At 44.7% G+C, this 27328-nt stretch overlaps 2 protein-coding genes across 3 annotated transcripts in view; one reads left to right on the top strand and one right to left on the bottom strand.

The window, feature by feature from the left end:
* MAX (MYC associated factor X) overlaps positions 1-27328 on the top strand; it is a 109511-nt gene that overhangs the window by 34168 nt on the left and 48015 nt on the right. The gene's annotated exons all lie outside the window — the stretch shown is intronic.
* Positions 6017-27328, bottom strand: part of FNTB (farnesyltransferase, CAAX box, beta) — a 90468-nt gene continuing 69156 nt past the window's right edge. The window contains exons 8-12 of the mRNA XM_011978323.1: positions 26954-27083; positions 23801-23933; positions 14996-15107; positions 13621-13735; positions 6017-7483 (exon numbers count right to left, since the gene is read on the bottom strand). Of these exons, the coding sequence (XP_011833713.1) occupies positions 7352-7483; positions 13621-13735; positions 14996-15107; positions 23801-23933; positions 26954-27083 (622 nt within the window). The 3' untranslated portion in view covers positions 6017-7351. The remainder of the gene's footprint in view (positions 7484-13620; positions 13736-14995; positions 15108-23800; positions 23934-26953; positions 27084-27328) is intronic.

Genomic DNA, 27328 nt, shown 5'->3' with positions numbered 1-27328 from the left:
ATTTGAGTAACAACATAAATGTAGCATTGGAACATAATATGAAGTATAAATATTTATGAGTCCATAGTGATATAAAGAAATGATTGAATAAATTGAGAATAAACATCTCCCATGTATTCCCATGTAGAATTCCAGGTAGTTTATGTATTTGCTCTGCCTTCAAGGATGTGGAGCATAACTCCCCACTTCTTTTGTTTTTTTGAGAGGGAGTCTCGCGCTGTCGCCCAGGCTGGAGTGCAGTGGCACGATCTCAGCTCACTGCAAGCTCCGCCTCCCAGGTTCAAGCGATTCTCCTGCCTCAGCTTCTTGAGTAGCTGAGATTACAGTTGTGTGCCACCACGCCCGGCTAATTTTTGTATTTTTAGTAGCTATGGGGTTTCATCATGTTGGCCAGGCTGGTCTCGAACTCCTGACCTCAAGTGATGCACCTGCCTCGGCCTACCAAAGTGCTGGGATTACAGGCATGAGCCACCTCCCCACTTCTTAAGCATGGACTGCATATAGTAACTACCTTGTAAAGGATACATTCAGGAAAGGGAGAAAAAGTAACCTTATGGAGGAACCTGACAAACACTACCTCAGCCAGGCAATGAAGGGTAACACCAGCATAAGCATGATGAAGCAGGTTGATAGTATGTACCCTTGATGTGTGATGAGAGTGGTACTTTACCTCTGTGGCCTTCCTCCAGAAAAACTTATGCATGGCCCTGGCACGGTGGCTTATGCCTGTAATCATAGCACTTTGGGTGGCTAAGGGAGGAGGATCGCTTAAGTCTAGCAGTTCAAGACCAGCCTGGGCAACATAGCAAGAGCCTGCCTCTACTGGGGAAAAAAAAAAAAAAAAAAAAAGCTGTACCTGGTGGTGTGTGCCTGTGGTCCCAGCTACTCAGGAAGCTGACCAGGAGGATTGCTTGAGCCCAGGAGGTTGAGGCTGCAGTGAGCCATGATCCACTGTACTCTAGCCTGGGCAACAGAGCAAGACACTGTCTCTTGAAAAAACAATAACAAAAAACGTAACGCCATCTAGTCATAAGGATAACATCAAACAAATCCCACCTGAGGGATGGTCTACAGAATACCTGGCCATACTTTTCAGAACTGTCAAAATCATCAAAAACAAGGAAAGAAGGAGAAACTGTCGAAACCAAGAGGAGTCTAAGGAGACATGAGACATGACAACTCAGTGAAATGTAGTGTTCTGGCTGGGATCTTGGGACAGAAAAAGGCCATTAGGTAAAAACTAGGGGAATTCAAATAAGGTATGGACTTTTATTAGTAATGTATCAAAATTGGTTCATCCATTATGATAAATGCCACCTGTTAGTGGAAGCTGTTAACAATAGGGAAAACTGACTAATGGGTCTGCGGGAGCTCTGTGTACTATCTTTGCAATTTTTCTGTCAATCTCAAACTATTCTAAAATGTTTATTTTTTTAAATGCTTTTTTTTTTTTTTTTAAAGACAGGGTCTTGCTCTGTCACCCAGCCTGGAGTACAGTGGTATAATCATGGCTTATGGCAGCATTAACTTCTCAAGCTCAAGTGACCCCCCATTTTAGCCTCCCAAGTAGCTGTGAGCACAGGTGTGTGTGGGCCACCACATCCGACTAATTTTTTTTTTTTTTAATTTTTGTAGATACAGAGTCTGGCTATGTTGCTCAGGCTGGTCTCAAACTCCTGAGTTCAAGTGATCTTCCAGCCTCGGCCTCCCAAAGTGTTGGGATTATAGGCACGAGCCACCACACCTGACCTAAAAAATACATTATTCTTTTTTTTTTGGAGACGCAATTTCGCTCTTGTTGCCCAGCCTGGAGTGCAAGGGTGCAATCTCAGCTCACCGCAACCTCCACCTCCCAGGTTCAAGTGATTGTCCTGCCTAAGCCTCTAAGCCTCCTGAGTAGCTGGGATTACAGGCATGTGCCAGCACGCCCGGCTAATTTTGTATTTTTAGTAGAGATAGGGTTTCTCCATGTTGCTCAGGCTGGTCATGAACTCCTGACCTTAGGTGATCTGCCCACTGCAGCCTCCCAAAGTGTTGGGATTACAGGCGTGAGCCACCACGCCCGGCCATGCATTATTCTTACTGTTATTTTGTAAGCGCTGTATTTCTTCAGGGGGAGCAGGGGGTAAGAGAAAGTTTCCATTAAGCTGGACCAATGACGAGTGCCCTGTCCCTGCCCTGCCTGGTTTTGTTCTTGCATGTGCCAGAGAAGCAGGAGGGAGGAACAAGAGGCCATCTGGCCCCAGTTCCCCAGCTGGTGGAAAGCAGAGGCAAGGAGGGTTACTGCAGGAAAGTGAGAGGATGCGCAGGAACCTGTTAGAGGCCCCTGGACCAGGTTGGAGAAAGCTGGCTGCTGTTAGGCTGTGGTCAGCTCCCGGGAAGACGGACTCCACAGCCTCACTGAGCCACATGGCATCACACTCCGTACTGGCGTGGCATGCACCTGGTGCAGCAAACATCACTCTATGCCACACACTTGGCAGCAAGTGGAGACCTCACTAGAAGGGTGAGGGGCCTGCCCTGCTATTTGCTGTCACCATCCCTGACTTAGTGACAGATGGAAGCTGGCATTCAGGGCCTCAGTCATCCAGCCTAGAGGTAAACCAAGCATGTTTCACCAGTGCCCACTGTTCCCCGAGACCTCTCACCTTCCTTCAGAGGCCTGAGGTGGTAGAAGGGCATGGGTTTTGGAGGCAGCAGATCTGGGCTCAGGCTCAGGCGCCACCACTTGACAGCTGGGAAACCTTGGGTGATTCACTTAAGCTCTCCGACCTGTTTCTCCAGTTGTAAAAGGCAGATAATACACCTGCTTCACCCACCTTACAAGGTTAGTCAAGGATCAAATGAGAGGCAGTAGACCAGGAGGGACTGTCTTAGGGGTTATTGTTTGGGTAGATGAGGCAAGAGTGGTCAGCACTTTCTTAAGCAGCAGGTAAAGCCTTGGTCTTGGGGCTAATTGGTAGTAGAGTTTTGTATATAGTCATGCCACATAATGTTTTGGTCAACAACAGTGCATGTATGACAGTGGTCCCGTGAGATCATAATACTATATTTTTACTGTACCTTTTCCATGTTTAGATTTACAAATACCACTATGTTCCAATTGCCTACAGTATCCAGCACAGTGACAAGTTGCACAGGTTTGTAGCTTAGGAGGAACAGGCTACCCCATCTAGCCTAGGTGTGCGGTAGGCGGGGCCATCTAGGTCTGTGTAAGCGCACTCCATGATGTTCACACAACAACGAGATCACCTGACTGCTTTTCTCAGGGCGTATCCTCGTCATTAAGTGACATGACTGTATTAGGTTGCTTTCAGTTGCAGGTAATAGTAAGTCCAACTCACATTGGCTCATATAACTGAAAATTCAGAGGCCACATGGGCCTCAGGAGCCATGTGATCAGGGCCATATTTCTCAGTCTCAGAGCATGTGCATGTGCTGGCTTCTCACGCTGATTTTCTTCTAGGTAGAAAAATGGTTATAGGAGGCCCAGGCCACACATTCTACCATCCCCTAAGAGGAAAGAGCTGCTTTCCCCCTGTCATACAGTGTCCATGACGTCTCTCTCTTTAGACTGTTTTAGGTCACATGCTTATGTTCTGAATTGATCACTGGGGCAAGGACAAGTCATGCCGACTGGCTTAGGCGTGAGTTACTCCCAACCTGAACAAATTACTGGGGCAAAGAGAGATAAATGAAAATGATTGGGTTAGCCAATCGGGGCCTGGGCCTGGAGGTAGGAGGGCATCAAGCCCAGGCAAACCTTTTGGCTGCTACAGGCGGGGAGGAGTGGCATGGATGCCAACAGTGTCCCTACAGGCTTCTATCCCAGTCATAATCCACTGTTTGAGAGCAGTGGCCATTTGCCTCTATAGCATCCATTTACCCCTTTGGCAACAATCCTAATTTGCATTTGGGGCATTGTTCCTTCCCCTTTCCCAAAAACTATGTGCTTCTAATGAAGCCTCATTTCCCTCTCATGGGAGAGGCATGTGACCAAGACGTCGGCCAATTGGTGCACTGTATTCTCCAAGCCACCGGACTGCTTCTTGGAAAGGCACTTGGTTTGATTAAAGCCAGTGAAACACAATGATACTCGCTGGGAAGGAAGGCTGGGGCGGCACCAGGTGTGCCTGTCTGCTGAACCTGACCCCAAGAGGAGGTAGGGTCTAGAGCTGTTGGTGCTGCCATTTTACAACCCCATGGAGAGCCTGAGATTGAGGCTAATGTAGAGAGATGGAGGGAGGGTGAGGAACCTAATAGGGCCAGCCTAATTCCTGGACTCTGCAGTTTCAGAGTCCACAGATTGCCTCTGCTTTAAAAGCCAGTTTGGGTCAAGTTTTCTACCAGTTGCAACGGTGTCTTATTATACTCTCCTCCCTATTCAAGGGCAGTAAATGCCACCAAGCCGTGCATGTGGGCGACTAGAATGCTTGGTCCAATCCTTACTATTTGTCACTTGACACTAATATTACATGAAAAGCATCCCAGTCATGAAAGATATGGAAGAATGCTCAGTAATACCATGAAGGGAGAGCAGTTTGGAACCATTGTTTACTGGTATTGTTATCTCAGGGGTGTTTCCCCTGATTATCCATGAGGTTCTCTTTATGCTCTGCTCCCTGTAGGGTCTGGCAGGCTTCCCAACTTACCTGGTGTTCAAAGTGGGTCTAAGGGTGAAACTGGAGCCCACCTGGATAGAGAGATCTATATTAGTTTTGTGTTTATTGATGGGAGAAAGTCTTTATTTGGGGTAATCCACCTTGAATGCTACATAAATGTCTTCTACTCAAGGATTCACATGATAAATCTCTCCAAAGGTGCGGTGGCTCACACCTGTAATCTCAGCACTTTGGGAGGCTGAGGCGGAAGGATCGCTTGAGCCCAGGAGTTTGAGACCAGCTTGGGCAACATGGTGAAACCCCATTTCTACAAAAAATACCAAAATTAGCTAGCTGTGGTGGTGTGCACCTGTGGTCCTAGCTACTTGGGAGGCTAAGGCAGGAGGATCTTCTGAGCCCGGGAGGTCGAGGCTGCAGTGAGCATCCAGCTCACTCCAACTTGGGTGCATTTGAGCAAGATCCTATCTCAACTGAATGAATAAACAAATCTCTAGGACCTACCTTGAGAGCTGTCAGGAAACCCTCCGGAAAAGGATGTCTCATGGATATGCCAGTGTAAACTCTCCTGAAATAACCCTTTCTCTTTTCTACCCAGACTAACTTTACCTACCCTTCAGGGCCCAACTCAGATCCCTCCCTCTTGGTAAAAAGCCAGTTCAGACTGAAGCAGTCCTTTCTGTTAACCACACTAATTATTACTGCAATTAATCTCACAATACCTTGAGGCTCCTGGTGCTGAGAGGATTTTGCCTTTTGTTATAGTGATGGAAAGGATGCATTTCAATATGTTGCCTTGCAGCGCAAACCTTTGTTAACAGGGCAAAAATAGCACACGGGGCAGGAATTACATTCCTGGATGTGCATTTGGCTTACTTACATGGATTTGGGTGTCCTCTAGGGACACCATCGTCTCTCCCCTCCAAGAGGGTCAGGCCACAGGACATCCATGTTCTTGGCCTCCCATGGGAGAGGGGCTCTCGCCAGAGGAAGGGAAAGCCAAGTGGCCACAGAGTTCCAGCCTGTCCCTGGGACAGCCCCTGCCTCTGGCCAGACATCCACCCACCCTTGCTGAGTCAGCCTGCTCTGGGGCTAGGGCTCAGTCCTTGCTGTCTGTCAGAGACAGACCGTGAAGTGCAGTGTGTGGAGGGCCGGGGCATAGCACACCGAATTACCCCAGGGAGCTTGGAAAACAACTCTTCCCACTCTCTGTGAGGCCCACGGCTTCCTCTACTGGAGGAGACAGCATGTGAGGACGGAACTCGGTCGTTCCTCTGTCACCACCAATACAAACAGTCTGGAATCCTGCGCACAGGAGACTGATGATCCCTGAGCAACCTTTAATAGCTCCTACCGTTGGGCATTTTCTTGGTACAGATCACAAATAAGAGACATCATAGAAAATGTTATTCTTTTATTATTTCAAGGAGGTAATACATAGCCCAATATGTCAAAGCAAAAGGAATTAGAGGCAGCAAATGGCCAGGTTTTTCTAAGAGCCTCATGCTGCATCTCTGAGCTCCTGTCTGCCCGCAGCCCACAGCTGCTTACATGAAGGCCAGGTCAGTGGACAGATGGCCCAACTCGACACTCCACTGACTGAGAAAGGGCTCAATGTGCAGCACAGCAGAGGCACTGCCAGGACCCAGCACGCTGGGCGGCACCCCCCGCCGCCACCACCAGCTCCAGAGCTAGTGCCTTAGTGGCAGCCAGCGTGTCTAGCACTTGATTTTATTCCTGTGAGCCTAGAGTGGGCAGGACGTGAATAAATCCTGAGTCATAAATTAAGGTGAAAGACTTAGTAGTGTTAATACTCTGGGTAAGAAAAGACAGCACAGTCTTGGAGGAGAGTGGGCTTGGAGTCTGGTGGAAGAAAGATAGAAACCCCCAGAAGGGCCTCGGCCTGTAGGCACTGCCTTGAGGCCATCAGAGGGGGTTTTCATGGTACATGATGGGGAGGAGTGAGGCGGGGGGGCACTGGAGGGCTGCTTCCTCTGGCACAGTTGAACTAGAGGTTCATTTTCCACTCATAATTGGTTTCCCAGGTCTAAGTCACCACACCTGGGGCTGAAGCAAGTCTTGCCAGTGCACCAAGCGTGGCCTTGGACCCTGGAGAGATGCAAGGCTCAGTTCTCCAGTGTTGAAGCGGAGGGGCTCCCAACTGAAGGAGATCTTTCTCCCCCCACCTCCAGCTCCTTTCCCTTGCAAATGACCAGGGTGTGAGTCGAGAGGCAGAGGCACCTCCTGGTGCAACCCCACCACAGTCTTCCAGAGAACTCATCTTGGTGGGACTCAAAAGCCCAGGCTTGGCATGGAGCAGACTTATTCCGCCCATGGGAGGGCACCCAGTCTGGTGACTGAATGGTGGCGTGCAAGTGGGAGTCAGCAGTGGCTCTGGATGTCGTAATACTCAGATGCCATTCATCTCTATGTGATCATCCTGGCTGGAGAGCTGGTGAGGAGGGGCTGCTTCCTCCTGGCGTGCACTGTTCACCAACCACACCAGCTGGGCTGATAGATTTTTGGTTTGACAGGTGTGGAAAGAATTTTTAAAACCAGCCACTGTGTTCTCCAAACCCAGAGCCACTGGTTTTGTTTGACAAGAAACGACAAAGAGAACCACAGCTCCACTGAGGCTAAGGCTTGTGTAGCACAGAATGCAGTATGTATCGAAACGTATAAACCTTGTCTGGGGAGATGGGTGGGCACAGAGCTGCAGGGATCCAGGTCCTCTAGTCAGTTGCAGGCTCTGCCGATGTCTCATCCTTAAGCTCCTCAAAACCCGGGACAGGCTTCTGCAGAAAGTATGTAGTGGCCTGGATCACCTTGTCTGGTCCAATGTTGTACACTGGGTGAGTGGGCTGCTGCAAGGAGAAGAAAAGGTGCCAGTTAATCACCCCGGTGGTCCTTGAAAACGTAACACATCCTTTGCTCCATGAAAGGCACTTCTAAGAATTTAGTATAAGGAATCAGAGATACACACAAAGATTTATCACACAAAGCCCAAAGGTTCAAAAACGGTGTATTTGCTAAAACTATCTAGTCCATGGGACACAGGGTAATATGCAGCCATTATAAACATGCATTTAAATATTTAATGATATAGGCAAATGCTTACAACATATGTGAGAAAACAGTATGTGCAATACTATCTCAAATTTTTTTTTTTTTTTTTTTTGAGACAGAGTCTTGCTCTGTTGCCCAGGCTGGAGTGCAATGATGTGATCTCAGTTTACTGCAACCTCTGCCTCCTGGGTTCAAGAGATTCTCCTGCCTTAGCCTCCCGAGTAACTGGGATTATAGGTGTGAGCCACCACACCCAGGTAATTTTTGTATTTTTAGTAGATACAGGGTTTCACCATATTGGCTAGGCTGGTCTCGAACTCCTGACCTCAGGTGATCCACCAGCATCAGCCTCCCAAGGTGCTGGGGTTACAGGTGTGAGCCAATGCCCAGCCTCAAACTTTTTAAAAAGTGTATTTGTACCTGCGATGTATATAAATGGCAAAAATCATACCCATACCAAAATATTAACAGTGATATGATTGTTTTTAATTTTCTTATTTGTATTTTATGTATCCCAATTATTAAAACAATAAACATGTATTTACATTTATAATCAAGAAAAAAGGGGCTGGATGCGGTGTCTCATGCCTGTAATCCCAGCATTTTGGGAGGCTGAGGTGGATGGATCACCTGAGGTCTGGAGTCCAAGACCAGCCTGGCCAAGATGGTGAAACCCCGTCTCTATAAAAATACAAAAATTAGCCGGGCATGATGGTGGGTGCCTGTAATCCCAGCTATTTGGAAGGCTGAGGCAGGAGAATCGTTTGAACCTGGGAGGCAGAGGTTGCAGTGAGCCAAGATTGCATCACTGCACTCTAGCCTGGACAACAGAGCAAGACTCCATCTCAAAAAAAATAATAAAAGAAAAAAGGACCACAACCCTATTATGTAGTAAGGCTGTTAGGTCATATTTAAACTCCATGATGTTATTCTAGTACATCACAGAAAACCAAAAAAAATTTTAGATTTGACACGGGGCATAATCTTAGGCCAATAATCAGGATTCTCCCACTGTGGGAGAATGAAGAAGGGGACACAACTGCAGGAGAGATTTAAAAAATTTTGAGAGAATACTATGAGCAACCTCATGCTAAAACATACAAAAATTCAGATAAGCAGTAATTTTTAAAAACCAGAAAAACTGTCAAAATTGACTTAAGGAATTTTTAAAGGCTTATATGAAGAAATTAAGAACAACAATTGCTTATTCTGCCACCCCCACATCCCCTAAAAGATACTAGACCTAGATGGTTTCTCAGGCAAGTATTAACAAACCTAAAAAGAAACAGATAGTCTCTGACCTATACAAACTTTTTAAGAGACTGAAAAAAAAAGGGGGGGGGGGCCAATGGGGGGCCAGGTGCAATGGCTCACACCTATAATCCCAGCACTTTGTATGGCTGAGGTAGGATAGCTTGAGGCCAAGAGTTCAAGATCAGACTAGGCAACATAGCAAAACCCTGTCTCTACAAAAATTTAAAAACTAGCAGGTTCTGGTGGTGTGCACCTGTAGTCCCTGCTACTTGGGAGGCTAAAACAGAAGGATAGCTTAAGCCCAGGAGTTCCAGGCTGCAGTGAGCTATGATCACATCACTGCACTCCAGCATGAGTGACGGAGTGAGATCATGTCTCTGAAAAAGAAAAGAAAATGAAAAAAGGTAAGAGGAGCAGGAAGCTACCCATCTAATTTTATGAGGCTATGATATTATCCTGAAACACTGGAAAAGGACAATACAATACAATTTTAGATCAATCTTTCTTATGAACGCACATGCAAAAAAATCCTAAATAAAAGTACTATGCAAACATACTGGCAAACTGAATCCAGCAGTATACTGAACAAAACACACAGACACAGACACACTGTCTCTACTATGACCAAGAAGGGCTTATCCTGGAAATATAAGGCTTAACATCAGAACATTAATGAAACATATCATATTAAAGAAGAAAAATCAGATGTGGAGAAAGCATTCAATAAAATTTAACACTACCTGATGACTGAAACTAACAAAAACAACCTAGCAAATCAGGAATAGAAGCAAATATCACTAACTTGATATAATGTAACTATCACAACCCTACAGTTAACCCTATCATGCTTAATGGTCAGATTATAAAAAGCCTTCCCATTACAATCAGGAGCAAGGCAGGAATGCCCTCTATTACCTTTAGCCAGGACTATGTGGCGATATTAGCCAACAATACAAGGCAAGAAAAATAAAACGGAAACTTAGACAAACTTAAAACTATTAAGAGAGTTCAACAAGGTAGCTGGATACAAGATTTATAAATATTATTAGCATTTCTATACACTAGTAACAAACAGTTACAAAATTGAAAATAAAAAAGATTCCAGTCACAAGAGACATAAAAACTGTAAATTAGACATAACTCTAAAAAAAAAAAATGCTAGTCCTTTATGGAAAAAATTATAAAAAACCATTGAAAGATATTAAATAAAAGAAAAATTATGTTCATAAATGGAAGCCTAAATATTGAAAAGAAGTCAGTTCTCTTTCTACTCCTGGGAAGACAGAAAGAAAAAAAAAAAAAAAGTTGCTTCTCTCCTATTAATCTCGAATGTAGTGCAATTCCAATAAAAATCCCATTAGAACTTGACAAGTTGATCCTACAATTCACAGGAAAATGCAAAAGGCAAAGAATAGCCAAGGCAATTTTGAAGAAAAACAACAAGGCAGACAGGACTTGCCTACCTGTTTTCAGACTTGCTTAAAAGAGTGCAGATAGGCAAACAGACCAAAGGAACAGAATAGAGTCCAGAAACAGGGCCCCTTCATGTATGGAAACTTGAGGGTGTAGCACACATGACATACACATCAGCAGGAAAGGCTGTAGACTTCAGTACATGGTGCTGGTTATCCATATGGAAAAAAGACAACATTATATCCAAGCCTCGCTGTACACAGAAACCAAATCCAAGAGAATTAAAAATCTAGATTAAAAAGGCAAGCTTTAGACTATTTAGAGGTTACACTTAATGACTTGCTGCAGTGCCTTGTTCATTCCCTTCATAGCATGCGTCACAATTTGTAATGTATTTGTTTAATGTGTGCCTCCTTTTGTCTGCTTCCCTCAAAAATGGTAGATTTCTTAAGTAAATCCTCACTTACCCTCCCCCCAAAACAAACCCCTGAACAACAGAAAAGACAAACAGATTTGACCACTTCAAAATTAAAATATTAAAATATTTTTGTGGGGAAGGGGTGCTGGGGGCAGGGTCTCACTCCATCTCCCAGACTGGAGTGCAGTGGTGCAAACAGAGCTCACTGTAGCCTTGACTACCTGGGCTCGAGCGATTCTCCCACCTCAGCCTCCCAAAGTGCTAGGTTTACAGGTGAAAACCCCCATATCTGGCCTAAAATCTTCTATTTAACAAAAAAACACTAAAAACAAAATGCTATGGTTTTGATGTGGTTTATTTGTCCCCACAAAAATTAATGTTGAAATCTGATCCTCAAGGTGGCGATGTTGGGAGGCGGGGTTTATGGAATGTGCTTGGGTTCGAGGGGTGGATCCCTCAGGAGTGCCTTGGCACTGTTCTTGCAGTAGTGAGTGAGCTCTCACTCTTGCTCTGGGGAGTCTGGATTAGTCCTTGAGGGAATGGATTAGTTCCTGCAAGGGTAGGCTGTTACAAAGCCAGGGTGTCCTCAGGCTCTCCTCTCTTTGCATGGGTTGGCTTCCCCTTTGACTTCCACATATTATAATGCAGCACAACCCTTGCCAGAAGCCAGAGCCATGCCCTTGAACTTCTCAGCCTATAGAACCATGAGTTAAATAAACCTCTTCTTTATATATTATCTAGTCTCAGGTATTCTTTTATAGCAATACAAATCAGAGTCACAAAATGAAAAGACAAGTCACAAGCTGGAAGATATTCACTACACACATGTAACTGACAAAAGATTAGTATCAAAAATATACAAAGAACTACAAATACTTAAGGGAAAATAACTGAAGCTATCCATCAGTAAGAAAACGAGCACAGAAGACAACACAAATGGCCAACGAACATTTGAAAAGATTTTCAACCTCTCTAGTAATCAGGAAAATGCACAATCAGACAAATACCATTTCACATCCATCGAATGGCAAAAAGAAAAAGGTCTGACTATGGATCGGTTGATCTTACACAACCATGCTGGGCAGGAGATGAGAGATATCTATCAAAGATGACAATGTGTGTTCCTTCAACCCAGCAGGTCCCCTCCTGGAGACATTCTAACACATGAACCCAATGAGACAGATACCAGAACATTCACTACAACACTGTAATAGCAAAAAATTGATAACTAGCAGGAGAACAGAGAACTACAATGGGGTACATGTATACAAGTGAGTATCATATAATAGTTAAAATAAATAAACTGGAGCAACACATGTGAACACAGATAAACCTCAAAAATAACAATGGTCAGTGGAAAAAGCAATGCAGAATAACTGGTATAGTCGGTACCGTTACAAAAAGTTTGTAAACATGCAAGCAACTGTTATATTGCTTATAAACAACTATATATTGCTTATAGATACATATGTATGTAGCAATAGTACAAAAACATCCACAGGCATGATACATGTCAAATTTGGGACAGGGTTACCTCTGGAGGAGGGGAGAGGAAAAAAAATCGGAAGAGGACTATATAAGAGGCAAATGGGGAAAATAATTAGGGCCTGGAAAAGCTGGGTGGCTGTTTTTCTGATTAAGAACGAGGTTGAGCATCTTTTCAACTATCTATTAGCCATTTGTGTTTCTTCCATTTGAAATGTTTCCCAGTTAAAAGAAACAAAGACGGAGCCAGGCGTGGTGGCTCACACATGTAATCCCGGCACCTTGGGAGGCTGAGGCGGGTGGATCACTTCAGGTCAGGAGTTGGAGACCAGCCTGCCTAACATGGGGAAACCCCATCTCTACTAAAAATATAAAAATTAGCTGGGTGTGGTGGCGCACGCCTGTAATCCCAGCTACTCAGGAGGCTGAGGCACAAGAATTGCTTGAACCCGGGAGGCGGAGGTTGCAGTGAGCGAAGATCATACCACTGCACTCCAGCCTGGGTGACAGAGTGAGACTTTGTCTCACAAAAAAAATTAAAAATTAAAAAAAAAATTTTTTTGAAAGAAACAAAAAGGGAAGGTTAAAACGACACAGATGAGAAAATAAGGCAGTGACCTAAATGGGAGCAGCAGGCCATGTTTACACCGGTGGAAGTAGGGCTTAGTAAGAGTAGGGAACTGCACACACACATTCAGGACAGTCTGCACGGGCCCTGTGATTTGGTCACTGGGGACAGTCTCCATTGGATTCATGTCTCAGGCTCACGTCTAGGCTCAGAGCACCTCCACGTTGTCCTCAGCTGGCTGCAGCAGTGAGCATCCTGCCCTCACAGGGCTGTTGTTTTTTGAGGAAAACAGACACACACACATTAAACAACACACCACCAACTGAGTAAAGTATCACAAAGAATATGAACAAGATGCTGAGGCAGAGCGTTCTGGGGATCTCATTCTCTGAAGAGAAGGCATCTAAGCTGAGCCTCTGGGGGAGATGCGGCAGGCAGTGCTGCGCGGCTGCAGTGCTATCATAAGCCTGCTGGGACTCACAGCCTCAGAGTGACACGTGACTGCGGCCTCCTTGAGGGGAAGCTAATACCAGCGGTGGGCTAGGTCCTCAGCCCCGGGATAAAGGCACAACAGCTCTGTGACAGATCAGACCGCCCATCCAGAACCCTGAGCTTGCCCAGAGGTGCGTCTCCTCTGCGGTCACATCCTCACTAACGGCCGCACAGCTCGAAGGGCAGAGGGACCACAAGCTTCCGCCTGTCCACACAGGAAACACAGCCAGTTCTGCTCACTTGGAAAGCCTTCTGTCCTCGAGGTCCCTGTGGAGAAGGGGTGTGAAGCCCTGCACCCGCCTTACCAGAGCGTTTTCGGGCACACCCAGGACCACATCATGCAACATGGCTCCGCTGCCGAAGTGCTGGGCTATGGACAGGCCGCTCAGGCAGTAGCAGGTGTGGTAGAAATCACGCGACCTGTAAGGACAGGCAGCTCTGAGCAGGCGCTCCTCTGCTCCGCACACATCTACGATGCAGCCACACCAATTCAGAGACCACTGTGCTATCACATGTCCCCCCCGTCCTCCATGTGGCTAGAGGAGGCATGGTTTTCCCAGCAGTGTTATTTAAAGACCCACAGGCTGAGCACAGTGGCTCACACCCATAATCCCAGCACGTAGGCGGCTGAGGCAAGAGAAGAGTCTGAGGCCAGAAGTTCAAAACCAGCTTGGGCAACATAGGGAGACTCCGTCTCTACAAAAGATTAAAAATTAGCTAGGTGTGGTGGCAGATGCCTGTAATTGCAGTTACTTGGGAGGCTGAAGCAGGAGGATTACTTGAGCCCAAGAGGTGAAGGCTGCAGTGAGCCGTGATTGTGCCAGTGCACTCCAGCCTGGGTGACAGAGGGAGACCCTGTCTCAAAAAAGTAAGATACAATAAAATAAACGCCCCATCCTCCAGCCCTGCCCAGCAGTGGGAACTGTAATATTTTTTTCTTTTTTTTTTCTTTTTTACCTTAAACTATTAAGGGTTAAAGGAAACTAATTTTACAGTCAGTCTCTCCAACTGTCTTCTGGAAAGGGCTCTCCAGGGGCAGTACTAGTGATAAATTGATACACTTCTCTAGAAAAACACCTAAACATCTAGACATGGGCCACATTCTTCCTGATAAATTGCTGGACCAGGCCTTCCCCCGGACACCAAGAGCAGCAGGACGTGTGTTCGGGTCGGGGGAGACAGAGGGTGGGGAACAAAGGTTAGAGGACTTATTTTATTTCCCTTTTTCTTTTATAACACGTAAGCCACCTCAGATTTGAGCTTAATTATTTAATCCACTCTATAACAGTTGTCATGATTACAGTCTCTGTTTACAACACTCAGGGGTTTTAAAATCCTGTCTCCTATTCTATTCCTATTCTATTTAGATCAGTTTTTTGTTTGTTTGTTTGTTTGTTTGTTTGTTTTAAAGAAGAAGAGTTATCTACCCAGCAATCTGTTTCCCTGTCTGGGGGAGGTGGTTGCATGCAAGCTGGGGGACAAGATGGGCAGCTGGAGGTGCCAGGATCAATGGCCTCGAGGGCTGCTCCCAACTGGGTGCTTTTCCCCATACAACTTAGCACTATGCAGGTGCTAAGGGTGACATCTCTGCTCTTGAGGTCTGGCTCTGAGTAGGCCTGAGGTGCACGCCCCTCTGCTCTCTCCTCCCCCCTCTTCCCTCCCCAGAGAGAAAGCACTCACTTGCCAGGTTTATCCAGAAGCCCCCCTGCAGGGCACTGGCAGCACATCAGGATGTACTCCTGCAGGGCCTGCTGATGGAACATCCAGTGGCTCATGCTAAGGGCAGGGTCACCTGTTGAAGGGCAAAGGATCAGTAAGGGCCTGGCGGATCCAGCCAAGTATCAATGACCTAATTCCGCTTTCTCACCGGGGGGAATAGTCAAGGTTTCCTTCTCCCCTTCCTCTTCCACTCATTCTTGGTACAACTGCTATCTTCCCCATGTCCTACGCACGGCATGTCCCTTCTCCTGAACTTTGACACGTGTCAAAGAGCAGCAGTTCAAAGTGGCACTTCCACTTTCTTGAAATGCACCCTGTTAACGTGGATGGTGATCCTCAACCACATCTCTAGCAGGCAATGAACTGGCCTAGCTGTTGAACTTACCTTCCCAGACTGACCTCGGTGGCTGCTCCCAACTTGGTCCACAACTCTACCCTGGACTTCAAGAGACCTTCCCTCTAGCATATCTCTATAACTTGTTAACCAGACTGATTAGCTCAGAGAACTCTTAACAGGGGTAATAAAGTCTGTTTCTTCTACTTTTCTAAGCTTGAATTTAATCAATCTCCAAAGGGAATTCTCTAACTTGTCTCTCTCAAAGAATTTACCTAAGAAACGTTACTAGTAAATGCCCTCCTGCATCATACGATACCCTAGCAAAAACTGGGTATTCTGGTAATACTACTAAGGTACTGACAAGCAACTGGACTTCTTCACCCTGAAGTTCAATCACTATGGTCAAAGAATTCTGTGAGCCACATAGTTATCAAGTGGGAAGGAGGGGCAAATCACGGACAGGTGTGCAGAAGCATCTGTGTAGAAAATGATTAAAAAAAAAAAATATATATATATATATAGGATGTACATTAAGTCCTTGGTCAATTTTAGACTTTGATACCTGGGCTAAAAGATGCCCAACAATAAATTTAAAAAAAAAAAAAAAAGATGCCCAATAATTGGTAAATGGCACCTAAAAGCTAATTTTTCTTTCTTCCAATCTTTTTGTTTCTATGCATCTTTCTACCTAGTTATTGTAACTGTGTATCTTATGTTTTTCACTTACCACTATAGCCATAAACTTTTTTATTCTGCTACATAATCTGCACAGCTATCACTGTGAATAGCCATATAGTATTTTATTAAGTGGACATATAAGGTTACTGTATCATAAAAAGAACTGAAAATAACTAAAAATAACTGAAAAATAACTAAAAATCTTATATATATGTGAGTATATAAATTTCTATGGTGAAAATTATAAAAGTTTATGGTATCAATAATCTTTCATGTTTTGGAGAAAATAACAAAAAACAAAAAAGAGGAAAAGATTTTTAAAAATAAAAACGAGGCCGGGCGTGGTGGCGGGCGCCTGTAGTCCCAGCTACTCGGGAGGCTGAGGCAGGAGCATGTCGTAGACCCGGGAGGCGGAGCCTGCAGTGAGCTGAGATCCGGCCACTGCACTCCAGCCTGGGCAGCAGAGCGAGACTCCGTCTCAAAAAAAATATAATAAAATAAAATAAAATAAAAATGAAAAGTTTACGATACAGTCTATAAAGAGATTTAAGCAAAATATTAAACTGTTGAATATTTCCTTTTTTTTTTTCTTTTGAGACAGAGTCTCACTCTGTTGCCCAGGCTGGAATGCAATGGCACGATCTTGGCTCACTGCAACCTCCGCCTCCCGGGTTCAAGCGATTCTCCTGCCTCAGCCTCCCAAGTAGCTGGGATTACAGGCACGCACCACTACGCCTGGCTAAGTTTTGTATTTTTAGTAGAGATGTGGTTTCACTATGTTGATCAGGCTGGTCTCGAACTCCTGACCTCAGGTGATCTACCCTCTTTTGGCCTCCCAAAGTGCTGGGATTACAGGTGTGAGCCACTGCACCCAGCCTAAATTGTTGAATATTTCAAACAGAAAATAATAATTTATTAAATTTCTTAAAAAAGAGACAGAGAAAAAGGGTTTCCAAGGTTGAGCACTAGATGAGGGACAGTGGCCAGCTGACATTTGGAGGCTAGGGACAAAAGCCTCTCATCTTCAACCCTGAGTTGCATTCAGCCCCGAAACACCCATTAAGAGACACAGGACACTGAGTCCGACCTAAGGAGAAGCATCCAGTCTCCTATCTCAGGCTGGCCGCAGGCCACATGCTTTGATACACTCACACTATTTTAATTCCCTTCCTTTCTTTTCCTCACCTGTAAGCACAGTGGACTTTGTTGTATAAGATACATACATATATGATGGGACTTCAGTCTGTCGTCTTTTACTTATTTCCAAGGTTGTTTCCAGTTCCTTGCCATTATGAGGAATGCTGTGCTAAATCTTTGTCAATATTATCTATGCTTAGGATTATTTTCTTCAAATAGACTGACCACAGTGGAATTATTCGGTTAAAGGGAATAAACATTTTTAAGGCTTTTAATAGATACTGATAAACTGCTTTAAGAATTTATAGACTACTCTCAGCACAATCCCTGTGGAGTAGCCCTGCTCTGCAGGAGCAGTCAAAAATAAATATATAAATAAACTAAAAATAAAAACAAAGACTTTATGTAGCTGCCAGCAAAATTTAAAATTTTGCTCTCCCACCTCCAGCATTAGCACCTTTTTGTTGTTGTTGTTGAGACCACCCAGGCTGGAGTGCAGTGGTGCGATCTCAGCTCACTGCAGCCTCTGCCTCCCAGGTTCAAGTGATTCTCCTGTCTCAGTCTCCTGAGTACCTGGGATTACAGGCACAAGCCACCACGCCGGCTAGTTTTTGCATTTTTAGTAGAGACAGGGTTTCACCATGTTGTCAAGCTGGTCTCGAACTTTTAAAGTGATCTGCCCAACTCAGCCTCCCAAAGTGCTAGAATTAGAGGTGTGAGCCACCATGCCTGGCCAGCTTTAGTTACTTTTTAAAAGTAATCAGCAATTAAAATGGTAAAAAGAAATAGTACCTGATAATTTATTTTGATTTGCATGCCTCTGATGACTAATTAGGGTGAAATTTTTCCATAACTTGTGTTTAATATTTGCATTTCCTTATGACGCTGTTTGGCCTATATCTTCTGAGATCCAATAGTCAATTTTATTAACCTAGCTTTTTCTTATATTTGCCCCTTGTCTACATCATATGCTGCATCTATTTTCTCCTTTTTGCTCCTCTGTTTTGGTTATGTGAGTTTAAAACTTTTTAAAATTAATTTTAAAATTTAATTAATATAAAACATATATATGTTTTATACTATTGATTTTTCCTTTGTGATTTCCTTTTTAAGAAAATATTTAATGTGTATGGGGATTTTTGGGGGGATGAGTAATGAAAATGTTCTAGAATTGTCATGATGGTTCGTAACTGAGTAGGTAAGTTGTATGGTATGGGAATTATATCTCAACAAAGCTGTTATTTGAAAAAGCATATTTATTAAACTTTAGGAAACTGCATTACATATCTGTACAAAATGTACATATATTTCATATCCTATAACAAATAAAAGACTATTTTTATAAGACAAATGATAACCTGTGGCTAAAATTAGAATCTGAAAAGAAAACGCTATGTTTATCATATAAAAAATTATAGACTGTTTCAGTGACTTCCTATATTATTGAAGCTTAGAAGCTCAAAGTTCAAAAATTCTACAAGGAGCTTCCAGAAATCCTGAATTTGGACACCAGCACACATAATCACAACAAGATGAAAGCAGATATGATTATAGGGTGATAGCTGCACACTGGAATTGGCCTTTTAAATCCTTTCTCCCTCTTCCTGAAATTATAGGTCCCCATTCTCATCTCATTTTGCATTTCAAAGGTTCTTTTCATCCAAAAAAATAAAAAGTCTTTCCTCACCATAACTGACAGGTGCAGCCATCTGTAGCTCAATTTCACAGGTGGGCAAGAAAATTCCAGGGTATGTCCCAAATAACATACAAGAAGCCAGTAACTACCAAGCCAGGCAGAAACTCACAGGCCTGCTGCTTTCTTACTGTTCCACAAAACAAAAAACCAAATAACTCACTGATTTAGTCAGCACTTGAGATTTCTTAAGCCTTTTTTTTCTTTTCTTTCTTTTTTTTTTTTTTGAGATGGAGTCCCGCCCTGTCACCCAGGCTAGAGTGCAATGGCATGATCTCGCCTCACTGCAACCTCCGCCTCCGGGGTTAAAAGTGATTCTCCAGCCTCAGTCTCCTGAGGAACTGGGATTACAGGTGCGTGCCACCAGACCTGGCTAATTTTTTGTATCTTTAGTAGAGACAGGGTTTCATCATGTTGGCCAGGCTGGTCTTGAACTCCTGACCTCATGATCCACCCGCCTCGGCCTCCCAAAATGCTGCGATTACAGGTTTCTTTTGCTTTTTGAGACCCAAGTCTTGCTGTGTCGCCCAGGCTGGAGTTGCAGTGGCACTCTCTGCCTGCAACCTCTGCCTCCTAGACTCAAGTGATCCTTCTACCTCAGCCTCCTGAGTAGCTAGGACTACAGGCACATGCCACTATGTCTGGTTAACTGTTTTTAATTTTTTGTAGAGACAAGCTCTCACTATATTGCCCAGGCTGGTCTTGAACTCCTGGGCTCAAGAGGTCCGCCTGCCTTGGCCTCCCAAAGTGCTGGGATTATAGTCATGAACCACCGTGCCCAGCGTTTTAAGCTATTAATAATAATTCCTTCTTCTACTCAAATACCGTCATTTACACATAGAAGGTAGTCATTGGCATGGAGTCACTGATGGTCACTTGCTGGGTTAGGGCATGGCCTAGACCCATGTGCTGCACTAGAGCATTCTTTTTGCTTTTTAGTTAGCAATATGATCAATGCCTTTTAAAAAATGTATTTGTACATTTACCAAAATAAAATTAGTAATGCACATCGTTTTTTTTTTTTAAAGGGCACAGTATAATACAGAAGTATAATATAAATCTATTTATATTATACTTAAAATATAAAAGGATGCAGTATAATATAAAATCTAAAAAGTTGGCCGGGTATGGTGGCTCATTCCTGTAATCTCAGCACTTTGTGTGGCCAAGGAAGGTGGATTACTTGAGGCCAGGAGTTTGAGACCAGCCAGGCCAACAGAGTCATACCCTGCCTCTACTAAAAATAGAAAACATTAGCTAGGTGTGGTGGCACACGCCTGTAATCCCAGCTACTCAGGAGGCTGAGGCACAAAAATCGATTGAACCCAGGAGGCAGAGGTTGCAGTGAGCCGAGATCGCACCATGGCACTCCAGCCTCACCAACAGAGTCAGACTCTGTCTCAAAAAAAAAAAAAAAAAAAAATCTAAAAAGTCTCCCTCCTTCTGTCTTCTGCCTCCTTCTCTTCTCCCAAAGGTACCCATTGTTAAAGGGGTTTGGTGGGGGTTCCAGGAAAAGCTGTGTACATCTCAGGCTGTGTGCCCAGGGACTGCTCCAGGCCCTGCCCCTTACACTTGATGATGTATCTTGGAGAGCTTTCTATATCAGCCCATGGGATGCAGCTACTGTTTGGAGAGATTTTTATTATGTAACCCTTAACCTTTTGATGGGCACTTAGGCTGCTATTACAACTCCACTTCAATATACATCCTTGGCTAATATCTCTGCAGGTAAATTCCTGACAGTGCACTTGCTGTGTTCAAAGGGTAAGTGCCCTTATAATTTAAACGGATGTCTCCAAACTGCCCTCCAAAAAATGATTTACCTATTTACATCCCCACTAACAGTATCAAATTACCTGTTTTCTCACACTCTCCCCAACATAGGGTATCAAGTTTCTTAATCTCTGCCAATCCGATAATAAAAACAAAGAGTGCCAGTCTTTTAATTAGCATTTCTTTAACTACAAGTGAGCTAAACAACTTTTCATTGGATTAATGGCCACCTACTGTGGTTATGAGCAGGGCAGGTTCAGATGCCAGCTAGTCTGGATTCACACAACCACATACTAACCCTTGTGAGTGCCAATCAGGTATTATAAAGCAGTCACTTAGCCTCACTGTACTCTGTTTCCTCATCTGTGAACAATGCTACCTATTTCATAGGGTTGTTTGGAGAATTAAATGAGAAAATATATGTGAAATGCTCAGTACAGCCCCTGGCATACAGTGAGGACTTGCGAAGACTCCGCTACCAGTAGTAGCAGCAGTTGCAGGAGAAAAAGTAAGAAGGACAGCGCTTTCTCTGGCACCTCTCTCTTCAGATCCTTTGCCTGTTTTTCAGTTGGGTTGTCTATCCATTTCTTACTGGTTTGTATGATTTTTTTTTTTTTCAAATTAAAGAAATTAGCCATTCATCACTTGTCATAAATATTTTTCCCACCTTGCTGCTTGTTTTGTTTGTAGAATTTCCCTGTTTTTGCAAAATAACTTGTTATCTTTCTTTATGCAAGAAATATGTATTAACTATAGAAAGATTAGAAAATACAAACAGAGGAAACAAACATCACCTGTAATTTCACATCCTAGATACTTTCTATGAATTTTTTTGAGTCAACTCTTCACCAAAAATGGGATTCCACACATATTGCTTTAATATGATCACAATATATTGTGACTATCTTTCTACACTGCAGCCCCTTTTGATTCCCTAAGTCAGTATTTTGCCCTCCTCTCAACACACTTCCCTTCTTTACAGACTCCTGTCTGTTCCAAGTTCAAGAGATGCCCTGTGTCCGAGAAGAACCTCAGACAACACAGGCCTTCTCCCAGCCAATGAAAAAAGCTGGAAGCACCAAGATTCATAGGCATCCTTTTCCACTGACAAAGCCTTCAATGCTACCAAGCCCTCTAGAACGTGTGCTACAATAAACAATTAACCAGCAGTCCCCCTGGAAGACTTTGACAGGTGGTGCTCCTGTTATAGCTTGCTCCAGATTTCCCTGGGATTGCAGAATTACTGCGTCTTACAAATGCCAGGCACAGGTTTGTAAAAGACTGACAGTTTTACCAGGGGCTTGACCGCACCAGTTCCAAATGAAGAGATCACCATGACCCCAAGTTTTTTTCTACCTTAGAAATGTCAGGTCGGGTGCGGGGGCTCACGCCCGTAATCCCAGCACTTTGGGAGGCCGAGGCGGGTGGATCACCTGAGGTCAGGAGTTTGAGACCAGCCTAACCAACATGGAGAAACCACGTCTCTACTAAACATATAAAATTAGCTGGGCGTGGTGGTGCAGGCCTGTAATCCCAGCTATTTGGGAGGCTGAGGCAGGAGAATCGCTTGAACCCAGGAGGTGGAGGTTGCAGTGAGCCATTGCACCTTGTTCGCCTAGGCAACAAGAGCGAAACTCCATCTCAAAAAAATAAAAATAAAATAAAAAATGTTTGACTTGGGGAATTCCTGACTTCCCTACTGGTGGTCAAGGCAGACACTGTGCAGGCTCCAGAGTCAGTGCACTTGCTGACAGTGCACTTGCCGTGTTCAAAGGGTAAGTGCCTTATATGCCTTAATACTGACACCTAAAGCCCAGTGGGCCCAGGCCAGGAAAATGGGACAGAGGCTCTGCTTACTTTAATTCAGTGTCAGAAATGGTCACAACTCAACAACTCAAAGGAAATTAAGAAACTAAATAATGAGGCTCAGGGCTGGACGTGGTGGTTCATGTCTGTAGTTCCAGCACTTTGGGAGGTGGAAGTGGGTGGATCACCTGAGGTCAGGAGTTCAAGACCAGCCTGACCAACATGGTGAAACCCTGTCTCTACTAAAAATATAAAACTTAGCCAGGTGTGGTGGCACATGCCTGCAGTCCCAGCTACTCAGGAGGCTGAGGCAGGAGAATTGCTTGAACCTTGGAGGTGGAGGTTGCAGTGAGCCAATATTGTGCCACCGTACTTCAGCCTGGGAGACAGAGCAAGACTCCGTCTCGGCGGGGGGAAAAAAGGGTGGGGTGGGGGCAGGCCTCCGAAACAGGAGAAAAAAGTGCAGGGAGGGGCAGAAAGGAATCTCATCTTTCACATTTGAGCAGTTACATTATCCAGCTAAGTCCAAAGAACAGCTTCTCTCTGGACCCAGGGATCTCACTCCAAAAACAGATGAGCAGCCAGCAGGGCCCCATGACTTCCCCTCTCCCATAGGTCTACTCAGAGACACCTGCTCCCACATCAAGTACACCAGAAAGATGGTGCAGGAATTAGCAGGCAGACTGAGGTTTCAAGAGGTAGAGAATGTTCCCAGAGTTTTTGCTCACTAACTACTTCGGTTTTGCATTCCCATTTGAGACTCCACAGAAATGAATGTGGATTTCTCTACGCCAATGGTGCAGGTGGAACAAACTCCCATTTAGGCTTGTTCAATGAATGTAAAATAAAACATTTCTAATGGTGACAACTCTGCAGCCAGTCAGACACAGCGAGTCTTTTCTCCATGGGTTCTGGTTCTCTACCCCTTTACGCAGTTGCCTTTCCTGTTGCTGTTGCAACAGTGACTGTTGCAACACTGGGTTTTCAGCTCTGCCCTGCACCCAGAGGAGGTGGCAGTCACCACAGAGCCCAGGACAGGAGTGGGCTGCTCCTTCCAGATAATGCAGAAGCAGCACCCACTTCCTCCCCGCTCCCCGTAGCAATTTCAAGGGAGCTCATTCTGTCAGCCAATTTGAAGAAGCAAGGAATGACACTAAACCAATGAAACTAAATCTTACTCTGCATTCGCATGCCCCACGGCATGAGGTTCCACACTGGGCACTCAAAATCCAGGACAGACAGAGCTCATTTCAACCCCTCTAAAAAAGCACACTGGGCTTCCAGACTTTGTGAGTAGTGGAGGGAAATCATCCAGCCTCAACAAACAGCTCCCCAGGCTCACCTTGGGCGTGCAGTGCACGGTGGAGCAGGGGCAGGAGCCCTGCCTGCCAGAAGGAGTAGCAGCCATCCACCAGCTTGTTGCAGCGGCCCTGAAATCCTCCTTCAAATCGCATCTGCCGGCTTGTCACCCATTGCTGAGGAGACACAGAAGGGAAAGGCAGTTGTAGGCTAAAAGAGACAAAATCCAGCCCGACAGGATCTCCAGGAGTCAATCTGTGGGATGGAGGGTTTCCCATCTTGTGGCTTCTCGGCACTCCAGTTTTGGTGCTCTGGTTTTCTTTCTTCCCTCCCCACACTGCCACAGACACACAGTGAAGCATTTAAGCCAACGCTGTGGAGGCATCCAGCACTGATCTCTGCTCAATGCCTAGCAGACAACTACCTTTTCCTGGGTTCCAAAGCAGGGCCAGTGCTGACAGGATAAAGAGGCCAAGCTGGTTTGTAAGGAGACCTTCAAAGTCTCTTAATAAACATGGCTTAAGTTGGAAATTGAAGGCAAGACTAACAGTAGCTCATTTCTCATTACTTCCCTGCTCAGGGAAGTTTATGAAAAGCAGATAAATGGAATTTGGTACTATATTTCATCAGATGATCTCAAACTGCTTCTGACTTTTACTTGACACCTGGGGAAATTTACCCAAGGTCTCTTAGCAAGTCACTAGCAGGCCTGAAAGCAGAAGCCATTCATTCTAATTACCAAATGACAATTCTGCCCAGCCTGTGGCTCATATAAGAAAATCTTTTACTTTGAAGCTGTAAAATAGGTCTTGACGTCGCTCACACGATACCACCATTCCTTGCTTATCTACAAGTTTTCTAAACACACTCTACTACAAAGATCAAGATAGTCATGGGTTTGGTCGCTTGAAATGAGCAGAACCAACTGGCTGAGCAGATATGACATTTCCATTTCCCTCCCTAGACCACCTAGGCCATTCCAGCCACAGACTCACAGAGCTGCCTCACTCAACTGAAAGGGTACAGGGGAGGGTACTTCCTGTTTCTAGAGCCTTACTAGGTCAAGTTCCTGAAAGAAGCCACTGGGATCCTTGATGGAAGTGGGGGCCAGCCCTCCCCTAAAAGCTGTAGTTTAGATTATATTCCTCTTCAAGGCAACACCTGCCCATAGAGAGTCACAGTCACAAATTCTTAAAAGAGACAGAAAACACTGCACTGCAGGTTCAGGCTGGTCTTAAATGAACCAGGGCTTCCAGCATGTAATGGAAGTGGGCTAAGCATTACTCAGGCAGAGAGAAAGCAGGTGCTGCAGTGGGAGTCCGTTCCTCATTTCTACTTACCGTAGGGCTTAAGTGTTTTTAAGCAGACTAATTTATTTTTTCCAGTGCCTAAGCCCATGGATTTGTTCTGTTTCCTTGGGCTACAGGAATTCATACTTCAGATATGTGTCCTACTTCTCCCAAAGCAAATGGAAGGGAGTAGTTTGGGTTAGAGCATGGGTCCCTAACCCCCGGGCCACGCCAGGCTGCACAGCAGGACATGAGTGGTGGGTGAGCCAGCGAAAGCTTCATCTGTATTTACAGCTGCTCCTCACTGCTCGCATTACTGCCTGAGCTCCACTTCCTGACAGATCAGCAGCAGCATTAGATTCTCATAGAAGCACAAACCCTACTGTGAACTGTGCGTGCCAGGCTTCTAGACTGCACGCTCTATATGAGAGTCTAATGCCTAATGATCTGTCACTGTCTCCCATCACCCCCAAATGGGACTGTCTAGTTGAAGGAAAACAAGCTCAGGGCTCCCATTGATTCTACATTATTGTGAGTTGTATAATTATTTCATTATATATTACAATGTAATAATAATAGAAATAAAGTACACAATAAATGTAATGTACTTGAATCATCCTGAAACCATTACCCCCCGCCCCACCCCCCACCCCACGTCCATGGAAAAATTATCTCCCACAAAACTGGTCCCTTGTGCCAAGAAGATTATTACTCTGTGTTAGAGGGACACTAACATTTATTAAGTACCTACTATGTGCCAGGCCATTTATAAATGTTCTCTCCTTTAACCTTAAAAAAATAAGAATAGTTATCCCTACCTTATAAAAGAAAAAATTTCAAGCTAGAAGAGATTAGACAATTTGCCCAAGGACCCATATCTCAAATGTAGTAGGGACAGGGTTCAAATGTGGAACACTGCCATTATAACTGAGGCACTCCCTGATCACATTCCTTATTTCTGCCTGGGAGATGGGACTTTTTTGTTTCATCCCTTATTGGTGCTCAGATTTTAAAACATCTGAGAAACTCAAGTTCAGCATACAAAGTTGGCTGTTTCGGCATGAGCCTTCAAGCCTTCAGGAATCTTTAAAAAGACTATGCCGGGGGAGGCTTTCTGAAGGTGGAGGCAAGATGCTGCTGGTTACATCTCTACAGGGTATGACAGAAACTCTCCAGGAAGCTCACGATGGGCCGTACAACGGAAGGCTGGCATCTGAACTCAGGCAGAGGAGGTGCATGTCAGTTGCAGCTGGTTTGCTTTGAGGTCATGGTCAGGGGGCACATGCTCCTCAAATGACATGACGGGGAATGCCTTCTCCTTGGTGGCCGTGGAGGTGTGTGTGTTTGTGCACCCACTGATCATTTAACTACAATCTAGTGACTCCCTGAAGCTGACTGCTTTCTGAGTTTCTTCTGAATACTGGCCAGGAGCTTGGGGTCCAGACATAAATGTTGGGCTGCCTTCTCAATGCAATTAGCCAGCTCTGCCTAAACAACTCATTTAAATGTAGGTACTAAATGTTTACACAGTATAGCAGGTAATAAAAGTTTGGTTTCAAAATGCTGCAAAACTCTTCTTGTAACTTTTCCTCTTAGGAGGTTCTTTCTATAACACACGATAACCTCTAATTCTACATAACGGAAATATAAGGAAGGTACTCTGCTCACACCAGATGTCTGCGGGACACAGTCTATGTAGTCTACACACTATGTGAAAAGCTCTAAGCAGGAAGACAGAAAGGCAGAAGGGGGAGCCAAGACAGAGCAGCTGCTCACTCCTTCCTCTGTGTTGGAACAGAGCTGTTAGCCCTTCCCATAGCCAAACTCTCCCGAAGCCTGCATGTCTGAGTACAATCACCTCACCATGACCTGGGGTCTGAGAGGAGGCTGGTTCAAAAGATACTTACTAATAAGCTCTTCAAGTTCAAGGAACGTTCCCTCTTGAGGATTACCAGCGCGGCCAAGCCACAGAAGGTATAGCCACCGTGGGCTTCCATCCCTGGTACCCCGCCAATGCCACCTTCCCAGTTCTGACACCTAAGAAGAGATTGAGAAAAGCAGATTGAGTGGCCACTGAGTGGACGTACACAAGTCCAGGACCATCCTAGGTGGCAGAGAAAAAGTTCACTCAGATTAAGGTGTGAGCCATCACAACTATGAATGAAAAGATGCCAACTAATTAACTTTTGGAAATGTCTTTTCAAAAAAAAAAAAAAAAAGCTAGGCCTGGTGGTGCCCGTGTGTAATCCTAGCTGCTCAGGAGACTAAGGCAAGAAGATCAC

Source organism: Mandrillus leucophaeus, unplaced genomic scaffold, assembly GCF_000951045.1.
Source record: "Mandrillus leucophaeus isolate KB7577 unplaced genomic scaffold, Mleu.le_1.0 Scaffold192, whole genome shotgun sequence".
Classification (NCBI taxonomy): Eukaryota; Metazoa; Chordata; class Mammalia; order Primates; family Cercopithecidae; genus Mandrillus; species Mandrillus leucophaeus.
Note: the sequence above shows the minus strand (reverse complement) of the source record. Positions and strands in the feature narration are given on the sequence as shown.